The sequence below is a fragment of the Theobroma cacao genome, chromosome 1 (assembly GCF_000208745.1).
Source record: "Theobroma cacao cultivar B97-61/B2 chromosome 1, Criollo_cocoa_genome_V2, whole genome shotgun sequence".
NCBI classification, from domain to species: Eukaryota; Viridiplantae; Streptophyta; class Magnoliopsida; order Malvales; family Malvaceae; genus Theobroma; species Theobroma cacao.
In genome coordinates, this window is record NC_030850.1 from 6,049,631 (window position 1) to 6,064,172 (window position 14,542).

Sequence of the window (14,542 nt, forward strand, 5' to 3'; positions counted from 1 at the left end):
TATATATATTAAAATTAATAATTTTATAAGTTATAATTTGTATAATGTTAACATAAAATAAAAAATAAATATATTATATTTAATATATATATATACTAAAAGTATTAGTATATATATAATATAGGAATTATATTTCTTATAAATGAACTCAAAATATATAATGTATATATATTTAAAAACATTCCAAGTTAATTAATAATCATAGTTTAATGAATTAATTTAATTAACTATATGAGTTTGTCTTTAATTATATAAAATTAAAAAAATAGTTAGATTCCAAAACTATTCTAAACTCAAAGACTCTCTTTAAGTATATATATTATAAGTTATAATTTTTTTAATCTTAACACAAAATAAAAAGTATATATATTTATATTAAAAATGTATATAATAGTAATTATATTCCTTTATAATATGATATGATATTCATATTATTTAAACATAATTAATAATCTAATAAATTTTTTATTTATATATATTAATGTCATCACATTAATAATTTGGCTAATTATATTTTTAATATATTTGTCAACATTTAACAAAAGAAATTATTTATCAAGATGGTATAGGCTTTGGATACTTTACTTCTTTACTTAGGTTCAAATCACATTGGTATCCAAAGAGTGATATCTGAACTTGTTTATTGAGTACTCTAATCCAGTATAATCGGGTCTGGTATCTGCGGGTATCTTATAATAGGGTACCCGTTGACATCCGTAGTCTGTTTTCCTCGTACGTTTCGAGGTCATTGCTAATAGGCAAATTGATGATTGAACAGTGAACATCTTGTATTTGATTAGCATTTCAACCAAATGACAGACGGCGAAACCTCTGTCGCCAGTTACCACGCACCATCTCTCCTCTCCCAACATTTTCCCATGCCCCATCTCCTTTTTGTACTTTTTTAGAAAAAATTTATAATTTAAAATATGAAATATAAAGTTTTAATAAGTTAATTTGTATTTTTTTTAAAAAAAATTACAATTCCAACAATCAAGCATAAGCAAAAAAATGCTCGAAGTAATTCTGGAAATTACTTATCTTCAATATTCTTTATTGAAATATAAAACACTTATTTTTCTTACGACAAAACTTTAATTGAAAAAAGCATAAAATTTAAAAAGTTTTTAAATAATTTTTTGTTTTTTATTATGTTTAATTAAATTTTTATAGTTTTTTTTTAGTCAAATTGATTTTTATAGTTAATGATATTTAAATAAAATATCATTTATCATTTTATATCATAAATTGTTAAGGTAAAATGTTAATTTATATTGATATGATATGATGAAATGATCACATGATATTTTTTATTTTTCGCATCAATGTAACGTGCAAATGAAATGATATATTGATGTGAAAATAAAATAATATGTAATATTTTAATTAATAACAGTTAATCAATTATTAATTACAAATACTTATTTTAAAATAAAAATACAAGAATTTAATTAGATATAATAAAATTAAAAATTTATTTAAAAAATTCAAATCTTGGATGCGTAGGCCACGTGTTTGGCACGAGGTTAAATTCCACTGGACCGTTAAGACTTGAAATTGAGAAGGAAGTTTCTATTCTCCCTCCAAGAAAAATGAGAAACCATTACCTGTTAAAACTACATTTGCAACACATTCAAAAATCAACAAATAAACAAGCCTTTAATTTCTCGACATTAGTCTCAGCTCTTCTTCCACCAAAAGACCTATGTTTTTCCCCTATTAAACCCCGACTCAAAAGGCGCCAATTGGCCAACCTCCTCCAAAAACTACCTTCCCAAGACAATCCTATTTTATACTACAAAAGAATCCATGCCCAAATTATTGTTTCTGGGTTGGAATCCGACTCCTTTCTTACAAACATTCTCTTGAATCTTTACTCAAAATGTAATAATTTACGCCACCCGAGTAAACTGTTTGATAGAATGCCTGAAAAGAACTTGGTTTCTTGGTCTTCGATGGTTTCTATGTATACCCAACATGGGTATGATGAAAAGGCGCTGATTTTGTTTTTGGGCTTCCGAAGAAGTTGCGAAGAGAGTCCAAATGAGTATATTTTGGCTAGTGTCATTCGAGCTTGTATACAGTTGCGGGATGGAGGTGAAATGGGAGTTCAGATTCATGGTTTTGTATTTAAGAGTGGTTTTGATCAAGATGTTTATGTGGGGACTTCGTTGGTTGATTTTTACACGAAAAGTGGGTTTATATATGAAGCGAGATTGGTTTTTGATGGTTTAAATGGGAAGAATGCGGTGACTTGGACGACAATGATAACAGGGTATGTTAAGAGTGGGAAGGGTGATGTGGCATTGCAATTGTTTAACCAAATAAGAGAAACTGATGTTGTGGCAGATAGATATGTGCTGTCTAGTGTTTTGAGTGCATGTTCAGTGCTTGACTTTGTTGAAGGAGGAAAGCAGGTTCATTGCCATGTTTTGAGGAGGGGAGCAGAAATGGATGTTTCTGTCATTAATGTGCTTATAGATTTTTATTCTAAGTGCGGTAAGGTAAAAGCTGCACGCAGGCTTTTTGATGAGATGGTGGTTAGAAATGTTATTTCTTGGACTACAATGATTGCTGGCTACATGCAAAATTCATTTGACAGGGAAGCTATGAAGCTGTTTTCTGAGATGACCAGATTGGGTTGGAAGCCAGATGGCTTTGCTTGCACTAGTGTTCTCACATCATGTGGTTCACTCGAGGCTCTTGATCAGGGGAGACAAGTGCATGCTTACACTATCAAGGCCAATCTTGAGTCTGATGATTTTGTAACAAATGGTTTGATAGATATGTATGCAAAATGCTATTCACTGAATGATGCAAGAAGAGCGCTTGACATTATGGGTGATCAGAACGTGGTCTCATATAATGCGATGATTGAAGGATACTCAAGTCAGGAGAAGCTATCTGAAGCATTGGACTTGTTCCACAACATGAGACTCAGGTCATTCTCACCAAGCCTTTTAACTTTTGTTAGCCTTCTTGGTGCATCAGCTGCATTATGTACCATAGAACTGAGTAGGCAGATTCATACACTTATCATCAAATTTGGGGTATCTTTGGACATATTTGTTGGAAGTTCTCTAATAGATGTTTATTCAAAGTGTTCATATGTTAGAGATGCAAGATATATATTTGAGGAGATGAACGAGAAAGATATTGTTGTTTGGAATGCATTGTTTTTTGGCTATACGCAACAATTGGAAAACGAAGAGGCTCTCAAACTCTTCTGCAAATTACAACTATCAAGACAAAAACCTAATGAATTCACTTTTGCTGCCTTAATGACAGCTTCAAGTAACCTAGCAAGTCTCCAAAATGGTCAACAGTTTCACACTCAGCTGATAAAACATGCGATGGACTCTGATCCCTTTGTCACAAATGCCATTATTGACATGTATGCTAAATGTGGAAGCTTTGAAGATGCTTGTAAAACATTTAATTCTGCCATTTGGAGGGATGTTGTATGTTGGAATTCCATGATCTCAACATATGCTCATCATGGTGAAGCTGAAGGCGCTCTTGAGACATTTGAAAGAATGCTTAAAGAAGGAATCAAACCCAATTATGTAACATTTGTTGGTCTACTCTCAGCATGTGTGCATGCAGGGTTTGTAGAGCTTGGACTCCATCACTTTGAGTCAATGTCTACATTTGGAGTTGAAGCGGGGATTGAACATTATGCTTGTGTGGTATCTCTGTTGGGCCATGCTGGTAAATTATATGAAGCAAAGGCCTTAATTGAGACAATGCCAATAAAAACTGCAGCAGTGTTATGGAGATCCTTACTTAGTGCATGTAGGATTGCTGGTAATGTTGAATTGGGAAAATATGCAGCAGAAAGGGCAATTTCAATTGATCCAATGGATAGTGGTTCATATACTTTACTTTCAAATATTTTTGCATCTAAAGGTATGTGGGCAGATGTTAAGAGGGTGAGGGCGAGAATGGACTTAGAAGGTGTACTTAAAGAACCTGGGTGTAGTTGGATTGAAGTTAATAATGAGACTAATGTGTTTATTGCAAGGGATAGAACTCATCATGAGGCCAATTTAATATACTTAGTTTTGGACAATTTAATTATGCATATCAAGGGTGCTGGATATGTGCCTGATATTGCCAACACTCCTGATAAATGATTGAAATGAGATCTGGTGGGAATAGCATAACTGACAAATGGATTCTTTGAAGTTCTTTGTTATGCAGCTCATCCTATATATCGAGCTTGAAGTGACATATTATGCATAATAAGGGGCTTGATATGTGCCTTTTATTGCCAAACTCTCGATACAGAGTTGAGATGACCTTGTGCCAACAGTGTAGCAGACAAATAAGTTTGAAGTTCTTTGTTATGCTGCTCATTCTAAATACTGAGCTCAAAGGGACATCTAGCAGACTACCAGACTTTAGCATCTTTTGGCAATTCAAAGTAGTTGCTTTGAGGTACAAGCTGGTGCAATTTCTCAATCTTTTAGGGTGTGCTATCAAGGCTGTTTTACTTTCCTTGCTTGGCAGCCATGACCATCTGGATGCAGCTAGAGTAGTTTAAATGCAGAGATGCTGCAATTACCTACTGATGGAATTAGTATTTCAGAGAGGATTTGAGGAATTAATAATAGGTAAGTTGGATGAACTTGCTAAAAGGATCTTTAGTATAAACTTTCATTTTTGTATATATTCTCTGAGTTGCTAGTAGCTGATGAGGGCTGGATTGCTAAGCTCAGGTATGCATTAAAGAATTCCATTTTGGTCATTTTTAAGTCTACTTGAATGTCATGGCCCTAATAAAGAGGTAAAATTGCCCCTTTTTCTAGCTACTTTATTTGGTGTGGGAAAAACACAAAGATAAGGAATCTGAATTTGGATTTGTTTAATTTGATTTTCATAATGGGCTAAGGATTGGAGAAGAGAGGGGCTCTAGAAAGAAAGGTTTGTTCTTCACTGATGAGCAAAAAGGAGGTACACATAACACGTTGGTCCTCACTGCCCTTGCTTAACTTAATTATGTCCACATTGTTATATGTATTTGATCATTACTTTCCACTAGTTTGTGAGTTTAAGGTTAAAATAGCAAAAGAGGAAGAAAATTCTGAGTTTGTTGGATGTATATATGATGGCACTATAAGGATAAGACTTGCTGAACTTAGACTTTGAAAGTCAAGGTATCAGAATGAGTGCAAAATTAGTGCTTCCATGGCAGTTCAGGTGACCTTTTATTACTGTTATTTTTTGAGTATTGATCGAGAAAATAAAGATGGATATTGATTATTCTTTTTCTGTTTAAACAAAACAGAATATTAATATAGCCTCTTTGGTATACAATGAAAACAGTTGTCACATATTCGTTACTTTATGTCCTTATCTATTTGACTTCTTGATGTCCCTCAACCCTATGTTTTAGCAGTAGCGTCTTCTTTCCCTTCAGTTAGATCTATGAGTAACAATAGTCATTGGAGATAGAGTTAGAATTACAAGATGAAGTAATGATATTGTAGGTTCAACTTTGAGGTAAGTTTGTTCTTTGATTGGTTTTCTAAGTATCAATCACATTGTTTTGGTTAATTTGTCTATTTTATTTCACAGGTGTGGCTTTCTGTCCATAATGATGTATTAGAAAAAAAAAAAAACTTAAAGTATCTTCGCAACTTTGTAAAAATGTCAGCTGAAGTGATGATGGTTAATGTGCATGTTGTCCTAGGAAGAAATTTTGGGCTTGAGCGGTGGTAATTCTTGCTGTTTGGAAAGGGGTCTTGAGGCATTCTTGTTAAAACACAAACTCAGTGGGCAATATCAAAATACAAGATGGTTGACTTTGTATAGGGTTGAAGTAGTAATAAAAGTGAATCTAGTTTTCTCCTTACTTCTGGGACCTTTTTAACCTGAGCCTTGCTTATTTAAAGGATTGATTCTACCAAGTGAATTAAACTAGACTTTTAGACAAGATCAACGGTTCCTTACTTCCTTTAGTAACTCAAACCCGAAATCATTTTTTTTTTAAATTAGTAATAATAAAAGACTATTCCTTCAGACAAAGCACAAAACAGAGTCTGAATAGAGATATGGCTGCTGAGAAAACTTAGGATTCGTAGCTTTCCACTAATAACCAGAGATGACAAAAAGAAGCCAAAGATGAAGTCAATTTGCCAGCATATTTTTAGTTTGAATAATATCAGAGCTGATCATCTTTCTCCTGGAATTTTCAAGTTGGAATATTTCAGGACACCATCTTGGAGAATGGACTATATATAACGAATTGAAGACCTGTAATCCAGCTGCTTACTAAACAAGTAGTTGAAACTCTGGATTTACACTTTTGATTTGAATGATCCAATTGGTGCCAATATTACTTGGTCTTAGGATGGATGGCAGCTTGAGTAGAAACTATAAGATTAAGCTATATTACTCAGATTTTGTACCAATAAGGAAGAAAATATAATTCTACAGTAATATAGGAGTAATTTCCTCTTCAATCTGTCTTTCAATTGCTCAGTACTTTCGGTACATATTTATTTGTTTGCTCTGAGTTACATATATGAGATAAAAACTCAGCATAGTTTTGCATCAATGCTCATTTATAGTCTCTGAGCATGTGTAGCAGTTTCTGAATAATCAAATCAATGCTTCACATTTATAAAATGTGGCCAACAGGATTGGGCAGCAGAAAGCAGGCACTTTCCATATAACCATTTTGTCTGACCTTCACTTCTATATTACCCATTTGCAACACTGTACACCAGTTTCACTGGGGATGGCTTGGACTTTTTGTTGCACTTACATCCTTAGACAGGCATGTGGTAACTGCTTTAGTGTTTCTTTTTTCCCTTTGTCTATTGCTTTGTGTGTTGTATCTCTGGTTGGCAGGAGGTCTGGGGTGGGGGTTTGGTTACAGTTAAAGGGTAAAACAGAGAGGGAACCGAGAGCATGGAGAGAGAAAAATAAAGAGAAAAGAAAAGAAAAGAAAGGGGAGGGGAAAGAACGGTGGAAGCAGCAGGACAAGAAGATATGTATCTAATAACCCATTTGGTCAATTGATTTGACTCAATTCTAACACTCAAGCAAGAATCTATTACGTACTAAAAAAGGAAGCTCCTTTGGGGCTTCCTTATTTTACCACGTCTCAACTTAGCAAGTGGCCAAGTTTCAAGTTGACGTCTGCGTTTTTTGTTTCTTCATGTTTTGATAGGTGGAGTATTGAGAAAAGAGTTGGTAGATCTGGTAATTTTGAATATGATATATTAACACGATATGAAAAAATATAAATTAAATAAATTTTAAATTTAATTTTAACGTGTTTTGTGTTTAATTGTGTTTGACACGTTAAGATCTGAAAATTTTCGTATTTTAACGTGTCAAACACGATAAACACATTTAAACACGTTTATTTAATTGTGTTATCGTGTTAAAACGTGTATACGTGACACGTTTATTAACTTATTAAAAATTATTTTAACTTTATATAAATAATTTTAAATAATTATTTTAATAAGTTTTTTAATTTTGTAAAGGTAATAATGTAATTATTTCAATTGAAAATTATAAATGATTTTTGATATTATTAGTATCTGAAGGTTAGATGTTAATGATATATTTTATCACATTATATGATAATGAATTTTATATATGTTATTTATATTAAATTTTATTATATTTGAAGTTATTATTATTTTTGTTTTGTTATAATTATAGATTTTAAATTTAAATAATAAAATTATATTTAATTGTAAATATTTTTATTTAATTGTGTTAAATGTGTTAATCGTGTTATTAATCGTGTCGTATATTAACACGTTTAATAAACGTGTTAATCGTGTCATGTCGTGTTACACGTTTATTAAACGTATACGTGTATGTATTTTAAATTTAAGATACGAATATTAAACATGTCGTATTCGTGTTTAGCCTTAACGTGTTTCATGTCTAATCATGTCTGATACGTTTACGACACGAAAACACGAATTGCTAGGTCTAGGAGTTGGGGATTAGGTTGGAGGCGGACATGTGATGGGTTTGGGTCAGAGGGGTTTTATAGTTGAGGTGTAGAGACTAGAAAAGAGTAGGGATAAAGTGGAAAGAAAAAGAAGAATAAGAACAAAAATTTTGAAATAAAAATTGGGTGAAAAAATTAGATTTGATAAAAAGGGAATGGGTAAAAGAAAGGGATGGAGATCCGTACCTATATAAGAGAAAGGTAAGTTTGGGTTGAGAGGAAGATGTAGGAGGAAAAAAAAATAAAAGGAAAAATTGATAAAAAAGAATGGACTGTTATGAAATAAATATTAAAAAAACAAATAAAGATAACTTGAAAGAATAATTAAAGAGAATAAAGAAAATATTTAGAGAGAGAAAAGAGATCTTATTAAAGTGTGTATTTACAAATGAATCGAAGGGATCTATTTATAGGCTAACAACCCCTTAAATCATAGTCCTAATCTAATTCTATCTAAGATGTCAAATCATATTACATTTCTTATATCTTGCCTTTTAGGCTGTTTGACTTGGTCTGTACTTATTGGGTCATAATATAATAGACATTTACATATTTATTCATAACACTTCCTATTGAATATCCATTGTATTAAGAAAATGCCTCGTTAAAACCTTACTAGGAAAAAAACCTCATGAGAAAAAAATCAGAGTGAAAGAAAAAGAGTACATAATTTTTTTCAAGAATACGCTTTTGAAAAACTGTCACATTAAAAACCTTATCAAGAAAAACTCAGTGAGAAAAACTTTGATGAAGGAAAAGAGTATAGTGCGTATTTTAGTCCCCTTGATGACTACATTATAAAGATCTTTAAAATATTGCAATAAGAAGAGCTTTGGTGAACAAATCTGTTAGATTGTCACTTGACTGAATTTGTTGAACACTAATTTTATCCTTTTCTTAGAAATCATGAGTGAAGAAGAATTTTGACGAACTGTGTGTTTTGTTTGATCGCCTTTAATATACCCTTCCTTTCACTTTGCTATACAAGTAGTATTATCCTCATATAACGTTGTTGGAATTTTCTTCTTGGTTGACAAACCACACGTTTCTTGAATATCTTGAGTTATAGATATTAACCAGACATATTCACGACTTGCTCATGAATTGCTAAAATTTCTGCATGGTTAGAAACAATAACAACTATAGTTTGCTTTATAGAACGCCATGAAATAGCCGTAACTCTATATGTGAATAAGTAAATTGTCTAGAATCAAGCTTTATGTGGATCTGATAAATATCTTGCATTTGCATAACTAATTAAATTTTATTTTTATGCATTTGAATAATATAAGCTCATATCCATTGTTCTTCGGAGATATCTAAGTATACGTTTAATTCAATTTCAATATCTTCGAGTTAGAGAAGAACTATATCTTGCTAATAAATTCATAGCAATTGATATATTAAGTCATGTATTGCTAGCAAGATATATTAGTGTTCCAATTGCACTAAAATGTGATAAAGGATTAAGAAGTTCTTCATTATCCTCACGAGGTCGGAAAAGATTTTTTTTTTCACATTTAGTGACCTTACAACCATTGGTAAACTCAATGGATATATTTTCTTCATATAAAATCGTTTTAGCACTTTTGCTATATAAGTAGATTGATGAACAAAAACTCCATTTGCCAAGTATTCAATCTAAAGACCCAAACAAAACTTTATTTTTTCAAGGTCTATCATCTCAAATTCTCTCTTTAAGTAATCCACGTCTTTTGATAACTCTTCAAGAGTTTCAATAATATTCAAGTCATCAACATAAATAGCAATTATAATAAATTCATATCTAAACCCTTTTATAAAATACATGGGCATATATGATTATTTCTATAACTTTTTCTAAACAAATATGCACTAAGACGATTATATCACGTGTCTAGATTACTTTAATCCATATAAAAATTTATTTAATTTAATCGAGTAAATTTCTTGAGAATTCAAATTTGTGCTTCAGGCAACTTAAATCCTGCAGGATTTTCATATAGATATCGATATTAAATGAGCCATATAAACAGGCTATAACTACATTCATTAGATGCATTTTAATTTTCTCATATATTGCCAGATTAGTTAATATAAAATTGTAATGGTATCCACTACAGAGAATATATCTCTTCATATTCAATACTAGATCTTTAGAGAAAATCTTGTGCGACAAGCTGTGCTTTATATCTCATAATCTCATTTTTCTCATTTCATATTCGCACAAATACTCATTTATATTTCATTGGTTTAACACTATTTAGTGTATGGATTACAGATCCAAAAACTTCATGTTTTGCAATTGAATTCAATTCCACTTTGATTGTGTCTTTCCACATTGACCAATCATTTATATGTCTACATTCTTCAACAAATATAAGTTTAAGATCCTCGTTTTTCTTTCATAATATTGAGCTCTATATTATATATAAAATATCGTCGACGTTTATTTATTGGTTCCATCTTTTTCCATCATGACATAATTTATTAAGATCTCTTTATTTTCACTGATTTCAGTTACCTGAATTTTTTCTAAAATATTTATCCATTATATCAGGGATCTCTTCTAGAGTTTCTATTTCCTCTTTCTAACTATCTTAAATATTTGCTTCTTTTTTTTTTAGAATTTTATCTTTGGAATCGATTAGTCTCAACGCTTTTGGCGTGCCTTGTCCTACAAGGATATTGCTATTAATAGGAGCATTTGCAGCTGGTATATAAGATTTAGTTATTCTTTTAGGTCAATAAATACATTTGGTAATTGATTAACTATATTTTGTAAAAGAATTATCTTTTAAACTTTAAGTTCATATTGATTTGTGTAATGATCAAAACTAGATAATGATAATTCATTTTAAGAAATTTTGTTTGCAGCTGCTTATTATTCTCCCCTTAATGTTGGAAAAATTATTTTATCAATATGACAATTAACAAACTTTGTCATGAATAAATCTCTTATTGATAATTCTAAATATTTAATTACAAATGGAGATTTGTATCCAACATATATTCATAACCTTTTTTAAGGACCCATCTTTGTGCGTTGTGGTGGAACAATTGAAATATATACCGTACATCAAAAAATTCTTATATGGAAAATATTTGGTTCCTAACCATAAACCAATTTTATAGGGAGAATTTATAGTAACTCGTTTAGCCTAATGCATACATATGCTGCTACATCCAAAATGACATGCCTCCAAGTGGACATTGGGAGTTTGAATTTCATAAGTAATGGTTTTGCAATCAATTGAAAATGTTTAATAAATAATTCTACTAGACCATTTTGTGTATAAGCATAAGTAACAAGCTATTCAATAATTATTCCAAGTAATATGCAATATTAAAGACTTGAGATGTAAATCCATCAGCATTGTCAAGACAAATAATCTTGATTATATAACTAGGAAAATGTGCTTACAAACGAATGGTTGCAAATGTCAAATTACAAACTGATAATAAGCACACATGTAACCATCTACTCGATGCATCGATTAAAACCGTAAAATATTTAAATGGTTCACATGATGGATGTATGAATCCACATATAACATTGAATATTATTAAAAAATGTAAGGAATTTAGTCTCAACGTTAACTAATGATAGCTTTATAATTTATTTGCCTTCAAAGCAAGCAACATATAAAATTCATTAGATTGAAAAATCTTTTGATTTTTCAATGAATGATCATATAAATTTTTAATCATTTTTTGCATCATTATTGATCCGGGATGATCTAATTGGTCATACTAAACATTAAAATCATTAGTAAACTTCTGGTTTACTATGAGTTTCAATTATTCTAATATTTGTATAGTTTAATTCTGAGAACAGAGCAAGTAAATTTTTTTTTTCAACACATACTTTTTACTTGAGATAATAGATGTAATATAGAGGTAGTAAGTGTCTCTTTCATTCGTTGTCTCAATATAATGTCTATTTAGATGAATATATTTAAAACTTAATAAACATCTTTGAGACTTAATATAAAATAATACATCCTTAAGGAAGTAAAATATTAGCTTTTCTGGAGCCTTCAATTGATCTTGTACTACCAGATGTTGAATTGACATTGTTTTTTTTTTTTTGTCAAGTAGAAAAAATATTGATTGCCTTTAAATTTAATGTGTGTTGTAGCAATGTCTGCTAGACATATATTTACATTATTGATTTTAAATCCAACAAGATGAATATCTATATTTTATTCAATAAAATAAAATATATACAATAAAAAAATTTACAAATTAACATGAAATAACATTAAATATGTAATTAAAACACATAATAAGAACATATCATTTAAATACAATAAGAACATATCAAAACATCATCATAATATAATTATACTAAAATATACCAATTACTATTAAGTTCACTTTCAGATATTCCCATTATCAATTAAATGATTAATTCATCTTTCAGCACAATATGTTTTCTATATTCCTTTTATTCTTTTCATTATTTATCTACTTCTGGTGAGTTATCCACTTCTGGTGGGTTAGTGGGTTAAGGTATCCATCTACTTTTGGTGCGTTAAAAGTATTCATCTACTTGTGGTAAGTTACAAGTATACATCCATTTTTGGTAAGTGATCCACATATGATGGGTTATCCACTTCTTGTGGATTATTCATTTTTTAGTAGGTTACGGCATTCATCCACTTTTGATGGTAAATTATCCATCCACTTATGGTGGTAAAATTATTCTTAGATTCTGTTGGTAAAATTATTATCCACTTTTGGTGGTAAAATTATAATTAAAATTAAAATAGTGATAGTGTAAATTATTATAACGACTCCTTCCATATCCATGATTATAATTATTAAATGATGTCACATTCATTTTAGGGAATGAACAAATTTATAATTTTTTTTTATTAGTAGCTCGTTTGTCACATTCACTTCAAAGAATGAATATTATGATTTTTCATTAATAGTTATATAATAGCAAATTCACTTTCCAATCAAGAGACAGAATATTCATATTAAGGTTGATTTTAAGAGAATATAAATACTAAAGAGATATCAAGTCACTTACCTGATTTTCTAAAATTAGAAATCAAAACCCAATTATTGAAATTCTTTTGAAGCTTGAAGATAATAAAAGCATAATAATTCTAAAACTTAAAAAATCAGAGAATTGTGCTGATAACGTGTTATGAAATAAATCTTAAAAGAACAAATCAAGATAACTTGAAAGAATAATTAAGGAGAAGAAAGAAAGAATTTAGGAGGAAAAAAGAGATCTTATTGAAGTGAAGATGTCTATTTATAGGCTAATAACCCATTGAATCAAAGTCCTAATTTAATTCTATCTAAGAGTTCAAATCATATTACATTTTTTGTATTTTGCCTTTTAGGCTGTTTGACTTGGTCTGCACTTCTTGGGTCATAATATAATGGATATTCATATATTTATTCATAACATGGACGTCTTTTTTAATTTAATTTTTAATTGAGAAAAAATTAAAATTTAAGTTTTGTAGTTTTTCTCTTTTTTGTTATTATTTTCTTAATATTAATTTTTTTACTAATTATATTTATAATTTTATATTTTTTTAACTTTTTTTATTACAATACAAAAAATAACAAAAAAATCCTAATAATGCATTATATAGACCTGTTAGTAATAGTATTACCTAAACATGATAGTACTGCGAAAGATCAAATAAGTTCAAGTTTGATAAACAAGTTCATTTTGAATTAATTTAATACGTCATCACAATATCTATTGACTTTTAAAAATTTATCTTTACACATTATAATGTAATTTGTAAATAATATTTTAATTATTTTTTTATTTTTAATAATTATTTTTATTAATATAAATTAATTTCATATCTTATTTATATATAAAAAAATTATGCCCAACGTGTAGCATGGGTTACACTCTAGTACAAGTAAAGGTAACGATAACATCTTTACTAGCTATTTGTCCTTTTACAAAACATTAGCAATGCAAAGTCTCATTTGTATTTAAAATTTTAAAGAAAATTAAACATAAAGGCTCAAGTCTTGGCATAATTTCATGTCAGGTCATCTGTATCTTCATATGGAATAAGGGGTTTCCGATCAGGTTGTTTCGGGTTTCCATCCTTTCAGTTTATGATGAAATTAGGTTTACATTGTCTGTAGTTTAGATCATTTCGTATTTAAAATTGTTGGTCGTGTTAGTTACTTTGGCTTTTGTCAAGTCAGATTTCAGACATATCAAATTGGGTATTTCGAGTTTGCTTTGGATTCAGTCCGGTCAGATTTCAGACAGATCATTCCAGGTTTTTCTCCCTCTTGGCCTCCATATCTACAATGAAAGCTCCTGTTGGTTTTCACAGTCTCCTCCCGAGGGATAACATTACATTGGTCTGACCATGCCTATCTTCGATGCTCAAACTCCACTTGAACCCCAAATACATATCTGCCTTGCTAATTTATGACTTTATCTCAATGTTGGTTTGTCACCTATCCAATGGTGATATTACAGTCAATGGATACTCAAGGAACTAATCATTCCTTTGTCTTGAGCGATCAACTTTGCTCTTTCCATTACCAGATGGCTACCACCAAGCCGATTCAATC

General features: G+C 30.2%; 1 protein-coding gene across 1 annotated transcript; it reads left to right on the plus strand.

Moving 5' to 3' along the window:
* LOC18611677 (pentatricopeptide repeat-containing protein At4g39530) lies at positions 1,569 to 5,248 on the plus strand. The gene has a single exon (XM_018116029.1). It carries the CDS (start codon positions 1,593 to 1,595, stop codon positions 4,134 to 4,136), a length of 2,544 nt encoding a protein of 847 aa, XP_017971518.1. The 5' UTR covers positions 1,569 to 1,592; the 3' UTR covers positions 4,137 to 5,248.

What these genes read in the sequence shown, in the direction of transcription:
- LOC18611677 (XM_018116029.1), top strand. Translation starts at nt 1,593, where the DNA reads ATGAGAAACCATTACCTGTTAAAACTACATTTGCAACACATTCAAAAA.